Source organism: Schistocerca serialis, chromosome 5 (assembly GCF_023864345.2).
Source record: "Schistocerca serialis cubense isolate TAMUIC-IGC-003099 chromosome 5, iqSchSeri2.2, whole genome shotgun sequence".
NCBI lineage: Eukaryota > Metazoa > Arthropoda > Insecta > Orthoptera > Acrididae > Schistocerca > Schistocerca serialis.
Genome location: NC_064642.1, coordinates 668083342 through 668098295, shown reverse-complemented (window position 1 = coordinate 668098295; position 14954 = coordinate 668083342). Strand labels below are relative to the sequence as shown.

The following is a 14954-nucleotide window of genomic DNA, read 5'->3' as shown; positions in this document are numbered from 1 at the left end:
TTTGAGATTAATTTATCATATAACCGAAGTTTAACGGAGTTTAAGGAATTTTCAATGATTTCTCCTCCTCCGTATGTTCATATTTGTATTAGTTAACCATCTGGTATATGAAACGGCTGAGAAGCTAAACTGAATGTGTTTCTTTCCACCAGTAAGCGTAATACGTCACCGACTGAGAAATGTCGCTGTGTCTGCCGCATAGGATGCATTTTTTACAGTTACACCATTTATGTGTTGTTCTGCTTATCCTGGAAATCTCACAGAGACTTTATTTGGTTAAGCATTTAGTTCAAGAAGGAAGCTCGCTGGTGTCTTAGAAACAAATCGTGATACTGAACAAGAGGAGCAACATAAATTTTTCACACCCTTAAATGAATCGCTGTTCCCACATGTTAAAAACTAAATTTTCCCGGTCGATAACGTTTGGTATTGGTCTCCTGGCCTTTACGTGCGCTTACCTCATTGCATACACACGTGTTTCATCGTCTGTTCCTGCTACCGTACGGCACACAGTCAAAAAGATATATATATAAATAGCTTTTCCTCCGATGACCGCTTTCAGTAACCACAACGTTTTGTAAAGTATATGGGCTATCTGACACTTTTCTGTGAACCTTTGAGAGCGACTGATATATATACTTTATTTCGTTAGACTTCCCATGGGCAGAGAATGCAATACCTCGTTTTCCTTTTCTCTTTATCGTACGTCCAGAGCGCTCCCGAAACCCTTTGTTGCACATTCCCTTTGTAATACAGCGTGAAAGAGAAATTCTTTCGCTGTTGTTGAGCCCTCGGCAATTCATTAACGATTTTGTGTACAAGTGCGTTCCAGTGTATGCGAGCGCGTTTGCCTATAGTAATCCGGCACATTCTAAACAAAACAGATGGACACGTAGCGTGAGATGTTCGAAACAAAGTAACAGCAATGTAAAGGATAAACAACAGCGTGGTTGTTTGCTACCGAGCAAATGTTTTCAGCCAAGCTAATATCAAAGTTCCTGGAATTAAACACTTTTTTAGTATAAAGAACCGCGGAAATGTGCGAACGAATACATCATGTAACTCAATTACCTGCGCACCGCTTCAAGTCGGGCTAATTTTTCTTTCCTCTGTAGAACGAGTTTGCGCAGAGGTTAGAGAGGGCTGAACTTAGAGCATTTACTTGCCTGCTCACCTCGGTTCTCATCTAGCTCGCGGTGAAGAAGAAACGAGGGGAACTCCTTCTCTCCTGTCTGCAGTGGCGGTTACTGCCTCTCCCAACGAAAGTCATCTTTCGTGAGGCCAGTCCTCTATTCTGCTCTTCCCCACTTCCCTCGGCGGTCCTCATAGTTCTAGCCGTATACCTCTACATCCTCCATCAACTCTACGCTTACCAGCAATAGCATATTTTTTAGATTTAGTATTGCATTTTCACAGGTTCATTCAAGTACCTTACATTAAGATACGAACAAATGTTTTGAGAAAAAATGTCCTAGAATATTTTTACTTAAAGTGGTATCACTTCGAAACTAGCGGTCCCAAGGAATTGTTTGTTCTTTATGGTGTCTGAAAAACTATTACTCAAGCAAGAACGAACACAACATGTATGACAAAACCATCTGGTACGATACATATATCTCACTTTGCTAAACACTGCACACCTCTTTCAGTTCATTAACCAAGGTAGATTGTGGAAGGTTTGTTTTGTAAGAGCTAATGCATAGTGCTTTATTTTATGTCGGTACCAAATTTGTGGAGGCCTCACAAGACCTCCTGTAACAGAAACTCGAAACTCCCTCGAATTCATTCTATCTCCTGTGTTATTTTCGATTAGGACTATTGGATCATAAGCGCCAAAGAAACTGGTATAGGCATGTGTTTCAAATAGAGAGATATGTAATCAGGCAGAATACGGCGCTACGGTCGGCAACGCCTATATAAGACAACAAGTGTCTGGCGCAATTGTTAGATCGGTTACCTCTGCTACAACGGCAGTCTATCAACATTTAAGAGAGTCTGAACGTGGTGTTACAGTAGGCGCACGCGCGATGGGATACAGCATCTCCGAGGTAGCGATGAAGTAAGAATTTTCCCGTACGATCATTTAACGACTGTACTGTGAATATCGGGAATCTCCGACGCCGCTGCGGCCGGAAAAAGATGCTGCGAGAACGGGACCATCGACGACTGCAGACAATCGTTCAAAGTGATAGAAGTGCAACCAATCTGCAAACTGCTGCAGATTTCAATGCTGGGCCATCAACAAGTGTCGGCGTGCAAACCATTCAACGAGACATAATCGAATGCGCTTTCGGAGTCGAAGGCCCACTCTTGTACCCTTACTGACTGCATGAAACAAAGCTTTACGCCTTGCCTGGGGACCGTGAACACCGACACTGGTCTATTGATAAAAGGAAACAAGTTGCCTGGTCGGACAAGTCTCGTTTCACAATATATGGAACGGATGGACGTGTAGTGATTTGGATACAACCTCATGAATCCATGGACTCTGCGTGTCAGCAGGGGACTGTTCAAGCTGGTGGAGGCCTTGTAATGGTGTGGAGCGAGTGTAGTTGGAGTGATATGGGACCCCTGATACGTCTAGATACGACTGCGGCAGATGACACGTGCGTAAGTATTCTGTCTGATCAACGGCATTCATTCATGTGCATTGTGCATTCCGACGGACTCGATCAATTCCAGCAAGACAATGCGATACCCTACACTTCCAGAATTGCTACAGAGTGGCTCCAGTAACATTCTTCTGAGTTTAAATACTTTTGCTGACAATCAAACTCCCCAGATATGAACATTACAGAGCATGTCTCTTATGGCTCGCAACGTGCTTTTCAGAAAAGATCTCCACCCGTCGTACTCTTTCAGATTTAAGGACAGCATGGCGGGATTCATAGGGTCAATTCCCTCCAGCACTATTTCAGACATTAGTCGACTCCATGCGACGTCGTGTTGCGTGCTCCCGAGCGTGCTACACTATATTCGGCACCGTGTACTAGTTTCTTTGGCTCTTCAGTGTATGTATATTGAAGTCACTAATGAAAATGTGTACCAAGACCCGGATTCTAAACCTAGTAACCTACTAACTAGGCACGCACTAACCACTACGCCACCCTGGTACAATGGCTTTGCACTACTGCAGGGACTACCCTAGCACGCCTCCCTCCAATATCAAAATACCTATTCACCCCTCAGGCTACTTGATATTTTCCTGTAAACAAGAATTCTGTCATCATCAAGGACGCCACATTATGCTGTGTCGACATTTCACTTTCATAGTCACTGTGGGATGCAGCTTATGATAACTTGGTAATTCGTCAAGTAACTGATATTGGATGTCACTGGACAGGTACGTAGCATGAGAATGCCATGATTTCATTGCTGAGAAGATTACCCACAATTGTCAATGGTAACACACTGATACTACGAATGACTGTCTTATATAGTTCGAATACTTACTGCCCGTATCTCGTGGTCGTGCGGTAGCGTTCTCGCTTCCCAAGCCCGGGTTCCCGGGTTCGATTCCCGGCGGGGTCAGGGATTTTCTCTGCCTCGTGATGGCTGGGTGTTGTGTGCTGTCCTTAGGTTAGTTAGGTTTAAGTAGTTCTAAGTTCTAGGGGATTGATGACCATAGATGTTAAGTCCCATAGTGCTCAGAGCCATTTGAACCATTTTTTTCGAATACTTACTGGTACGAATAGCTTGCGGTACCGAAAACGTAATTTTAAACACATATCAGATAGGTAGACTGAGATGTCTCTTTATGGTACACTGTTATGTCTAAGATGTAAGAAATATGATTTCTGGAAAACCAGAAGGTGTTGTGTAAAAGTCTGTCAGTTCTGATAATCGTATGATACACAATTACTATACCACTTTCAGTAGCCTCATGATATCCAGTCTCTGATCACGAAAAATACAACCGACCTCTGATGTCAAAAGAATAGTTCGGTACCAAAATGGTATAATGTATAGTGTATAACTGTCGATCAGATTATGATAGGTGTAAACTGACAGAAGTTGTCACAACAAAGAAACTTTTACACAGGCAGGTATTTTACTCTTCAAACGAAGTTATGTAAATTTACGAACATTATGGAACACTCTTGTATTTATGAATTTACTCACAAGTACTATTTGGTGCCATTTGTTTCCAGTGTGCAGATAGCTCGCCGGTTCACGGCGGGACATCATTTTAACATACCTGTGATACAATGGCAGCCTCTTTGACTAGTAATAAAAATCTCCTTGTACTCGGTTTCCATCTCAGCCTCTGCTTTAATTCTGAATATAAATCATCAGCAACGTCGGCTGAAGATTTCCTGCATAAGGAATCACCTTCGTCCTGCCAAACAACTGCTCTGAGGACAGTTAATGTGTATCCACAGCGGCCGGGTGGTTCTAGGCGCTACAGTCTGGAACCGCGCGACCGCTACAGTCGCAGTTTCGAATCTTGCCTCGGTCATGGACGTGTGTGATGTCCTTAGGCTAATTAGGTTAAAGTAGTTCTACGTTCTAGGAGACTGATGACCTTTGAAGTTATGTCCCATAGTGCCCAGAACCATTTGAACCATTTTGTATCCACAGCACATGTGGCCTTTAGTTAATGGAAACGCGTCATGACGATTTCCTAGTTGACTAAAGATGCCGGACTAGTCCCCCATCACGGATCTCCGTGACTGCTAGGGGTTAGGTGACCATCAGAAGACGATTGAGAAAACAACGAAAGGGTGACATACTAGGATTTGGGACGTTGACTATCAGAAGTGTGAAAGGGACAGGGAAGCTAGAATATCTGAAAAGTTTAATTTAGAGGTTCAATCAGGATATAGTGTGGGGTCAGTGAAGTGAAATGGAAGGAATGTTAGGATTTGTGGTCAGACGAATACAATATAATATTAGCAACAGCAGAAAGTGGTACCAAGAGGGTACGATTCGTTATAAATATGAAAATCGGTCAGAAAGTGAGTTAAAGAACTTAATGAAGGGTCATTCTCATCAGAATGGACGGGAAACCAACGGCAATAATATTAGTTCAGGTATACTTGCCAACGTCACAAGGTAAAGATTACGAGACGGAGTACATGAGGTCTCTGAACGGTTGACAGACTATCTCCAGGGGGTGACAATCTAATAATCGTGGGGATGGCAATGCTTTCGTAGCGAAGTGAAATGAAGGTAATGTTACGGGAGAAGATACCAGCTGGATTAAATCATGGTGAGACTGAGATTCCAAAATCAGATATTGGACTGTAAGTCGTGCACATGATCAGATAATAGACACAGACCACAATTCAATAGCCTAATGATTTAGAGTACGCTGACGTTTAGGAGAATCGTCAGAAAGATTCAATGTGGAAATAATATGGGTACTTAAGTGCTGAGGAAAGGTAAAATATGTTTGAAGGTCTCTGAGACTGTAGGTAATTCGATAATGTATTCAGCGGTAGGCGGTTCAGTTAAAGAGAAATGCCCGTCTCTAGAACGGCCAATCCCATAAGTTGAAAAGAAAAATTAAGTACACAGAGCCGAGAAGAATTCAGATGGCTCCAAGCACTATCGGACTTAACATTTGAGGTCATCAGACTAAGACCTACTTAAACCTAAGTAACCTAAGGACATCACACACAGCCATGCCCAAGGCAGCGCTGTTCTGGACTGAAGCGCCTAGAACCCTTCGGCCACAGTGGCCGGCCCCGAGAAGGATCATTTAATAACAAGAGAAATATGGAAGTACAAAAATGTTCAGGAACAGACAGTAATACAGCAAAATAAGATAATCAAGAATGGAATGAACAGGAAGTGCAAGGAACCTAAGGCGAAATGGCTACGGTCACAATGGAAATAAACTGAAGAGGAAAACAAAACGGATGGAAGAACGGATTCAGAATATAGAAAGGTTATAGCAACCTTCGGTGACATTAAAAATCTGAAGCGAGGAGGAATTCCGCTGATAATCGTAAAGGAGCGAGCACATAGGTGGAAATAGTTTATTTAACGTCTCTACGAGAAGGGGAAACAATCTGCTAACGTAATAGAAGAAGGATCAGATATCGATTTTTCAGGCATAGAGCATCCAATGAAGAATTTGACAATGCTTTGTAACACACGCAATCAAATCAGACATAATGCATACATAAAACACTTTTAGAATTCCTAAAATATGTAGTAGAAACGGCGAACGAATCACTATTGACGTTGGTTAGTAGAATACATCAGACTGGAGACATACCACAACGCTTTCGAAAAAATACGATCCACTATGTCACGCTGAAAAAAGTGCAGATAACTGCAAGAATTAATCCATAATTAGCTTAATATCTCAGGCACATAAGTTAGTGACAGAATTAATATACAGGAGAATGGTACAGAAAATTTGGCATCGCTTATGTGACGATTACTTTAGGCTTCAGAAAAGGGACTAGACAGGCAGATCTCATGTTGCGCATGATAGTGGAAACAAGGTGTAAGAATAATCAAGAAACCTTCTTAGGATCTGTCGACTTGGAAGAAGAATCTGGCAGTGTATATTGGCGCAACATAATCGGTATTATGAGAAAAAATAGGAGTAAGTTACAGGGAATGACGTGTAGTAAATAATACGAGGGCTGTTTAGAAAAAAAGGACCTATCAGTCGTGAAATGTAAACCACAGTGAAAATCAAAAAAGTTTTATCCGAAACCGTTATCCACACCTTCCAGCTACCTCTCTAAATAGTCGTGGCGTTGTACAAACTTTCCAGTACCCTCGTCACAGAAAGCAGCCGCCTGTGCTCTCCGCCAATTGTCTACACTGGTTTGCCTTTCGTTGTTTGTACCAAATTGTTGTGTTCGTAGCTAGCTGTTCATGTGAGCAGAGATGAACAATGGAGGGAGGCAATTAAGGTCTGTATTGTGGGTGATCATTTACCACAAAAACGCTGCACGTCTACGCTGCCCCTGCAGAAAGCGGCTGAAAATTTTCTTGAAGAAATAAACGCATGACATTTATGTTAAGTGGGCTGCATAGTTTCAGGCGAAATCTCTCACCAGCCCCACATACTTGGCGGGAGACACTCTTGGTTTAGGCATTTGTACATGATCACTTTCCGCTCTGAACTGAAAAGGGTGAAATGAAGCAATCGACAGGCACACTAAAGACACTGCCCAACACATCTGTCCAAACTTCCTTTCCACAGTGGTCTCCATTCCGCGCCTAATCGGACTTTTCTTTCCGGATACGCCTCGTATTTAGATGAACCCATAGGGAACCATAAGATTGTGATGTCATGGAAAGATGTGCTCTGATTCAAGACTAGGATGCAGTCAGTCGTCCATAGTGTTCTGTCCACAGATCGAAGAAACAGTCATGGAAATAAAAGGAACGTTAAAAAATAAATTTGAATTTCGGGGTGAAATGATTCCGATGACAAAATTTGCTGATGATATTGTCATCTTCAGAGGTAGTGAAAATGAATTACAGCAGCCGTATAAAAGTATGAATAGTGCCACGCCTACAACGTATTAACTGACTGTACACGGAAGAAAACCAAAAATAAGACATTAGCGATAATTTTAATATAACGCAGTAAATGAAGTTATGAATTTCTGCAACCTTCAATGCAAATTAACACATTGCGAAGGAAGCAAAGCGGCCATCAAAAGCAGACGAGCGTAGGAAAATAAAACACTTCTGACGAATAGAATGTTCAAGCATTGGCCTTAGACTGAAATAACCTGCGTCACCGGGCACGCCGAGAAGGGAGATTTTTAGACAGTATATGGGGGGAGAAACGGTCAGTTTCGTTGTTGGGTAGAACCGGGAGCTGAGAAACTGGAGAGAGGTTTAAACCGCAGGCAACGATAGCCGGAGACGCAGACACGAGCACATTCTTTACCCACACGAGGGATGGTTTAAAAATGCCCGCTTTGCGTACAGCCTGCCATGCATTGTGACAATTCCGCTGTTGCAAATCTCTTCAGGCACGGAAAAGACGTCACAAAAATGCCGTAACTCATCAGCTATGACATGTGAAACGTCTAGCATGCCGGAGAAGTGTTGCACTGTGTGGGAAAATGCTTGGCGGGCGCTAAGAATTACGTCGATAAGTCACGCACCACTGCGGTCAATGAGACGGCACGTAGAAGCAAGAGCACCCTGAATGTATGCAGAAACAGCCTGTAAAACATGGATTTAGTCTGTGTATAATGTTTGGTGGGTAAGAAGAGAACTGTTTATCAATCATCAACACCTGCAGATTCGAGAACGAAGCAGATGTATGAGAAAGTCCAGTCGTCACACACAGATCGCCGTTACCAACAAGCTAGTTTGTTGTAGACTGAACTGTAGCGAAACGGCAGACTAAAGAGCTTGATTGATTATGGTCAGTGTTACAAACGGTGATGAAAGAGAAACGTGAGAAAACCACAAGTTCCAGAGGGACTACTAGCCAACGAAGGATCGGTAATTTCAACCTTGCACTGAGAGACGGGCTCACGAAACGGCTATAAGTTATTCGTCGGCACTCCAAAATTAGGTCCTCAAATGACTGGGAGGACGAAAAATTCGGGTAATCTATGAGCTAAGGACAGCCAGGTGAAGCGAAGCGGACAGTTCCTCAGACAGCGCCAAAGCAGGAGCCACTTTGTGATTCATTGTCTTTCTGCTCCATGATCAACTGTCCAGTAACTTGGAAGTAAGCAACAGACTTCACACTGTAGTTTCCTTACCTGACATCCTCCTCTCAGCACTGCGATAACACAACTTCTATGATGCGACAGTCGCTGCCAGTCAACCATCCCAATAGATGAGAGATGCCTCTGTCTTTTCGCTACCACACAGCTAAGAGAGTCTGATTGAGCCGTACCGGCATACCAAATGCCACAAATGACGCCACATTACGCGTACAAAGAATGGTGAGATTTTTTATACCTCCCCTCCCCTCCTACCTCTCAATAACTGACAAGGGGAGGCCACCAATTGTGAAATTCAGATTCGATTCATATTGCGCATAATAAAAGCTCATAGCCAGAGGTGTAATGTGGCAAAGCACCAAGATGCACTTCTCAGCAGTTGTCGAGGAAATCGACAGTTAAAAGAAATCGTTGAGGTGACATACTCTCTACGATTTGTAACTTCCTACAGCGTCGTGGCGCAGCGGTAAGCGCTCGGTTTCGTAATCTGAAGGTCGCCGGATCGAATCTCGCGCGATGCAGCTTTTTTATTTTAGTATTTGTTATTTGTAATTAATATATATATATATATATATATATATATATATATATATATATATAAAATTCCCGGCAATCAGTTGTAACAATTATGCATATAATAAGTTGTTGAAAGTCGTTTGTCGTGGAAAAACTGGCGACTTCGAACATGATTATGTTTTCTGCAACAAAGTTGTATTTCACAAATGTTATTAATTGTCTTCATAATGTTTACACGTGTAGTTAACGGAAGACGTAGAAACGATATTCCGAAACGAATACGTATAGTGTAAGTCAAACGTTCGAATTAGAGACCCCATGATATATATATATATATATATATATATATATATATATATAGCTTTGAATTACAAAAAACAAATACTAAAAAAAAATTGCATGGCGCGAGATTCGATCCGGCGACCTTTGACTCACGAACCCAAGCACTTACCGCTGCGCCACGACGCCATAGGAAGTCATACATCGTAGAGAGTATTTCACCGCAACGGTTTCTATTAACTGTCGATTTTCTCGACAACGGCTGAGAAGTGCATCTTGGTGCTTTGCCACATTACACCTCTGGCCATGAGCTTTTATTATGCGCAGTATGAATCGAATCTGAATTTCACAATTAGCGGCCTCCCTTTGAGAGTGGTGTTCATGCCCAGCACTGATATTTGTATCTACAATACTGGCCATTAAAATTACTACACCAATAAGAAATGCAGATGACAAACGGGTATTCATTGGACAAATATATTACACTAGAACTGACATGTGATTACATTTTCACGCAGTTTGGGTGCACAGATCCTGAGAAATCAGTACCCAGAACAACCAACTCTGGCCGTAATAACGGCCTTGATACGCCTGGGCATTGACTCAAACAGAGCTTGGATGGCGTGTACAGGTACAGCTGCGAATGCACCTTCAACACGATACCACAGTTCATCAAGAGTAGTGACTGGCGTATCGTGACGAGCCAGTTGCTCGGTTACCATTGACCAGACGTTTTCTATTGGTGAGAGATCTGGAGAATGTGCTGGCCAGGGCAGCAGTCGAACATTTTCTGTATCCAGAAAGGCCTGTACAGGACCTGCAACATGCGGTCGTGCATTATCCTGCTGAAATGTAGGGTTTCGCAGGGAGCGAATGAAGGGTAGAGCCACGGGTCGTAACACATCTGAAACATGATGTCCACCGTTCAAAGTGCCGTCATTGCGAACAAGAGGTGACCCAGACGTTTAACCAATGGAACCCCATACCATCACGCCTGGTGATACGCCAGTATGGCGATGACGAATAAAAGCTTCCAATGTGCATTCGCCGCGATGTCTCGAAATACGGATGCGATCATCATGATGCTGTAAACAGAACCTGGATTCATCCGAAAAAATGACGGTTTGCCATTCGTGCACCCAGGTTCATCATTGAGTATACCATCGCAGGCGCTCCTGTCTGTGATGCAGCGTCAAGGGTAACCGCAGCCATGGTCTCCGTGCTGATAGTCCATGCTGCTGCAAACGTCGTCGAACTGTTCGTGCAGATGGTTGTTGTCTTGCAAACGTCCCCATCTAATGGCTCAGGGATCGAAACGTGGCTGCACGATCCGTTACAACAGTGCTGATAAGATGCCTGTCATCTCGATTGCTAGTGATCCGAGGCCGTTGGGATCCAGCACGGCGTTCCGTATTACCCTCCTGAACCCACCGATTCCATATTCTGCTAACAGTCATTGGATCTCGACCAACGCGACCAGCAATGTTGCGATACGATAAACCGCAATCGCGATAGGCTACAGTCCGACCTTTATCAAAGTCGGAAACGTGATGGTACGCATTTCTCCTCCTTACACGAGGCATCACAACAACGTTTCACCAGGCAACGCCGGTCAACTGCTGTTTGTGTATGAGAAATCGGTTGGAAACTTTTCTCATGTCAGCCCGTTGTAGGTGTCGCCACCGGCGCCAACCTTGTCTGAATGCTCTGTAAAGCTAATCATTGGCATATCACAGTATCTTCTTCCTGTCGGTTAAATTTCGCGTCTGTAGCACGTTATTTTCTTGGTGCAGCAATTTTAATGGCCAGTAGTGCAATAAGATTGATAACTGTTACACATACGCATAAGCAACATTGATTTAAAGTACTGTATGGAGTTCTTCAGTTCAGATTTCGACTGCAATAAAGTACCACTGTGATCCTGTGTTAGCCAGACAAGAAGAATAAACTCGGAATTGGATTTCAAACATACCACGACGTAAGGCTACCAAAAGTCAGTAGTTCAGTGAGAGAGTAAATTAGTCATTAAAGAAAATAAGGTACGGTGTCTGAAATGCAACAGAAGAAATTTCTGGTGAAATCATACTATTGCTTCCGAGACTACATAATTAGTCGATATGTGATGTGGCCTTCGTCGAAACCCTTGCCCGTGTATCATGGTATCGCTCCAATTAGCAGCTAAAAGCACGGAGATGCTGTATCACTTTCGGCCCAAGGCCCGCCCCGCGGAATAGCTGGCAGGTCATGGTTCCGAGTTCACGGTTGCTGTCTGTCGAGTTAGTAGTGCCGCACTGAGCCTAATGACACTAAATGAATCCAATGTGAGTATCTGAACAGCTCAAGTCACATTGTGTATCAGACGAAACAGATGTTACTTAACAGTTGCAATCGAAGACAGACTGTATTGTACAACAAATATGTAATGACCTGTGTCAGCAGTGTATAAATGGACCAATTAAATACTGCATTCAGAGAGGGGCAGTCCACATGTGAAGTACAAAGTGCTAATTCCAACTGCATGGAAGATATTTCAGATTAATATTCAAATTCTGAATAAATACTGACCAGAAGAAGGATACCAACGAGGACAGCTACATGTCGGTAAGATCACTATTACTATAAAAACATTATGCTACCTGATAATCGTTTGATTCGAAACTCGTAACAAATGGAAGGTATATCGTCAGCAGCCATTCCGGTGGTACACATATACCAATCTCTTTAATTTCCCCTTGGTCTAGGGTTTGCATCTTCGAATAGTAATCAAAACGTTCTGTCTCAGGATTTCGAATCCTCGCAACTGCTTAAATTTTAAATTAAAGTTATCAGTAATGGTTGTCAAATACTTCAGGCATAAGACGTGACTCTGATTCATCCAATGGCCGTGTCAAAGACGGCGGAGGGTCAGATAGATGTTTAGGGAACTCTCTCGCCCTTGAAGTGGGAAACTACTCTAAAGGCGGAAGAATCAGCAATGATCAATACCGTGAAGATGCAGAAAGCAATGGATACCACTGCATTAAAGACACAATGTTTATCTACAGGACATGTGGCCTTTGATTGAAAAATATCTTGACAATCTGTCCACTGGAAAAAGAATCCGGGCTAGCTCCCCCTTTAGATCTACGGGAGGGGTCCTGACAAGGGGGAGGTGACCATGAAGAAAATAGTCAATAACCAACGAAAGGATAACGTTCTACAAATCGGGGCATGGAAGTCTGAACGTGATAGAGAAGCTAGTAAATCTCAACAGGGAAACGCTAGAGCTTAATGTAGATGCAGTGGGGGTCAGTGAAGTAAAATGGAAGGAAGACAAGAATTTCTGAACAGACGAGTATTTTGTAATATCACCATCTGCGGGAAATGTAATAACGGGAATAGAATTCGTTATGAAAAGGAAGGTATGACAGAGATTGAGTTACTGGAGCAGTTCAGTGATAGGATTATTCTCATCAGAATCGACAGCAAACCAACAGCGACTACAATACTTCATGTACACATGCCGACGTCGCAAGCAGAAGATGAAGAGATAGAGAAAGTATATGAGGATATTTAACGGGTAATTCAGTACGTAACGGGAGATTATCTAATAGTCGTGGGGGATGGGAATGCGGTTGTAGGGGAGAGAATAGAAGAAAGGGTTTCCGGAGAACATGGGCTTGGTAGTAGAAGCGAGAGACTAATTGTGGTCTGCAATAAATACCAATTAGTGATAGTGAATACTCTGTTCAAGAATCACAAGAGGATGAGGTACACTTGCAAACTGCCGGGAGATAGTGAGTGGAAGATTTCAGTTACACAACATCATGGTCAGACAGAGATTCCGAATTCAGATACTGGATTGTAAGGCTTATCCAGGAGCAGATATACATTTATATCACACTTTAGTAGTCCTGAAGAGTAGGCTGAAGTTTAAGAAACTAGTCACTAAGAATCAGTCCGCAAAAGCTTGGGATACGGAAGTACTAAGACATAAAGAGTTGCGTTTGAAGTTCTCTGAGGCTGTAGACACTCAGATAATGAGTAAGTACAGTTGAAGAGGAATAGATAGCATTAAAGTGGTCATAGAAGTTAGAAGTCAGAGACTGGAATACATCCAGCAAATAATGGAGGACGTAGGGTGCAACTGATACTTTCAGATGAAAACGTTGGACCAGGAGAGGAATTCGTGGCGGTCAGTGTCAAACCAGCCAGGAGACCGGTGACCCAAAGAAAGCAAAAAAACGGTAAGTGGTATAGATTGTCTCAAATGGCCATAGTCAGAAAATCGTCGTGCGCTTGAAGAGAACTCATAGTGCTAAAAATGAAATGCGTTAACCGTACGAATGACTGCTGAGTATAAAATACAGGATAAGTGAACAGTAGTAGGCACGTACCTCGAACTTCCAGTAGACCTTATAGGCAGGTGGGTTGGCTCGCACGTGGCACTCGAAGTAGACGTCGCTGCCTTCTTCCACGTTGTCCGCGTGCAGTCGAGGGCCCAGTCGCAGCTCGGTAGATGGCGCATCTGCATCAGGTACACAAATTACATTAAAATATACACCACACAGTACTGGGAGCTATAATAAAGATCGAATGCCATTCCGCAATCTCTTACAGTGCAACAGATTGACCTCTTAGAGGACCAGATACCAGATGAAGTACAAAAACGGTCGAGTCACTGCGAAAAGTCATTCCAGATATTAATCTAAGAAACAATCATTCCGATGGAGCGTACCAATGAGCCGGAAGTTGATCGCCAAACTATTGCTCTGCCCTACCTTCCTGTTCATAACGAATCCTACGCCCGTTATACGTTTTTCTGCAGCTGCTGATATTAATCTACACTCGCCTGTCCAGAAATCCTTGCATTTTAATCAGCACTATCTGCCCGTTGACATCCAAGCCTGAACAAATGTCTACACTAGATTTTCCATGCATTGTATTCTCGAACTATGAGTATCTGCGTTGATCCTTCTTGTTTCCTAATGTCATATAGCCACCAACCACTACGTCGTCATCCCATTCATCTTTTACTTCTTCAGAGCATACAAAAACAGTTCTTGGCGAATATACATTATCTTATCAAAAGTATGCGGAAAAATATTGCCGGACGTTAATAGGGGGTCGATCTCATGGCGGCTCGAACTTCGCTGGGATCGGTTTCAGTGTAACGTCTAAATGTCGGTGGGGCAATGGCAACCTATTATTCATTAAGCCTCCAAACTGATGAAGATAGTCATGCTGGACACTGGGAACTGAAGCGAAGTTGACGTTGTGACACATTTCAAAGGTGTTCCATAGCGTTCAGGTCGTGGAACAGGTAATTTCAGTATTGGTATTGTCCATAGACCATTGGATGACAGATGCTGCTTTATAACAGGGTCAATCGTGACTCTGTGCCAACCATCGTCTCCGACCTATTCCTATACTTGGCGCAGTACTTAATGTTGCAGATGTGTCCATATCATTCCTCACTCAGCGCTTAGGTAAGCGCAGTAAGGAGACCATACC

The 14954-nt window shown here is 43.0% G+C and overlaps 1 protein-coding gene across 1 annotated transcript in view; it reads right to left on the bottom strand.

The window, feature by feature from the left end:
• LOC126482171 (synaptogenesis protein syg-2-like) overlaps window positions 1-14954 on the bottom strand; it is a 422853-nt gene that overhangs the window by 46610 nt on the left and 361289 nt on the right. The window contains exon 8 of the mRNA XM_050106149.1: window positions 13838-13968. Coding sequence (XP_049962106.1) covers window positions 13838-13968 — 131 coding nt within the window. The remainder of the gene's footprint in view (window positions 1-13837; window positions 13969-14954) is intronic.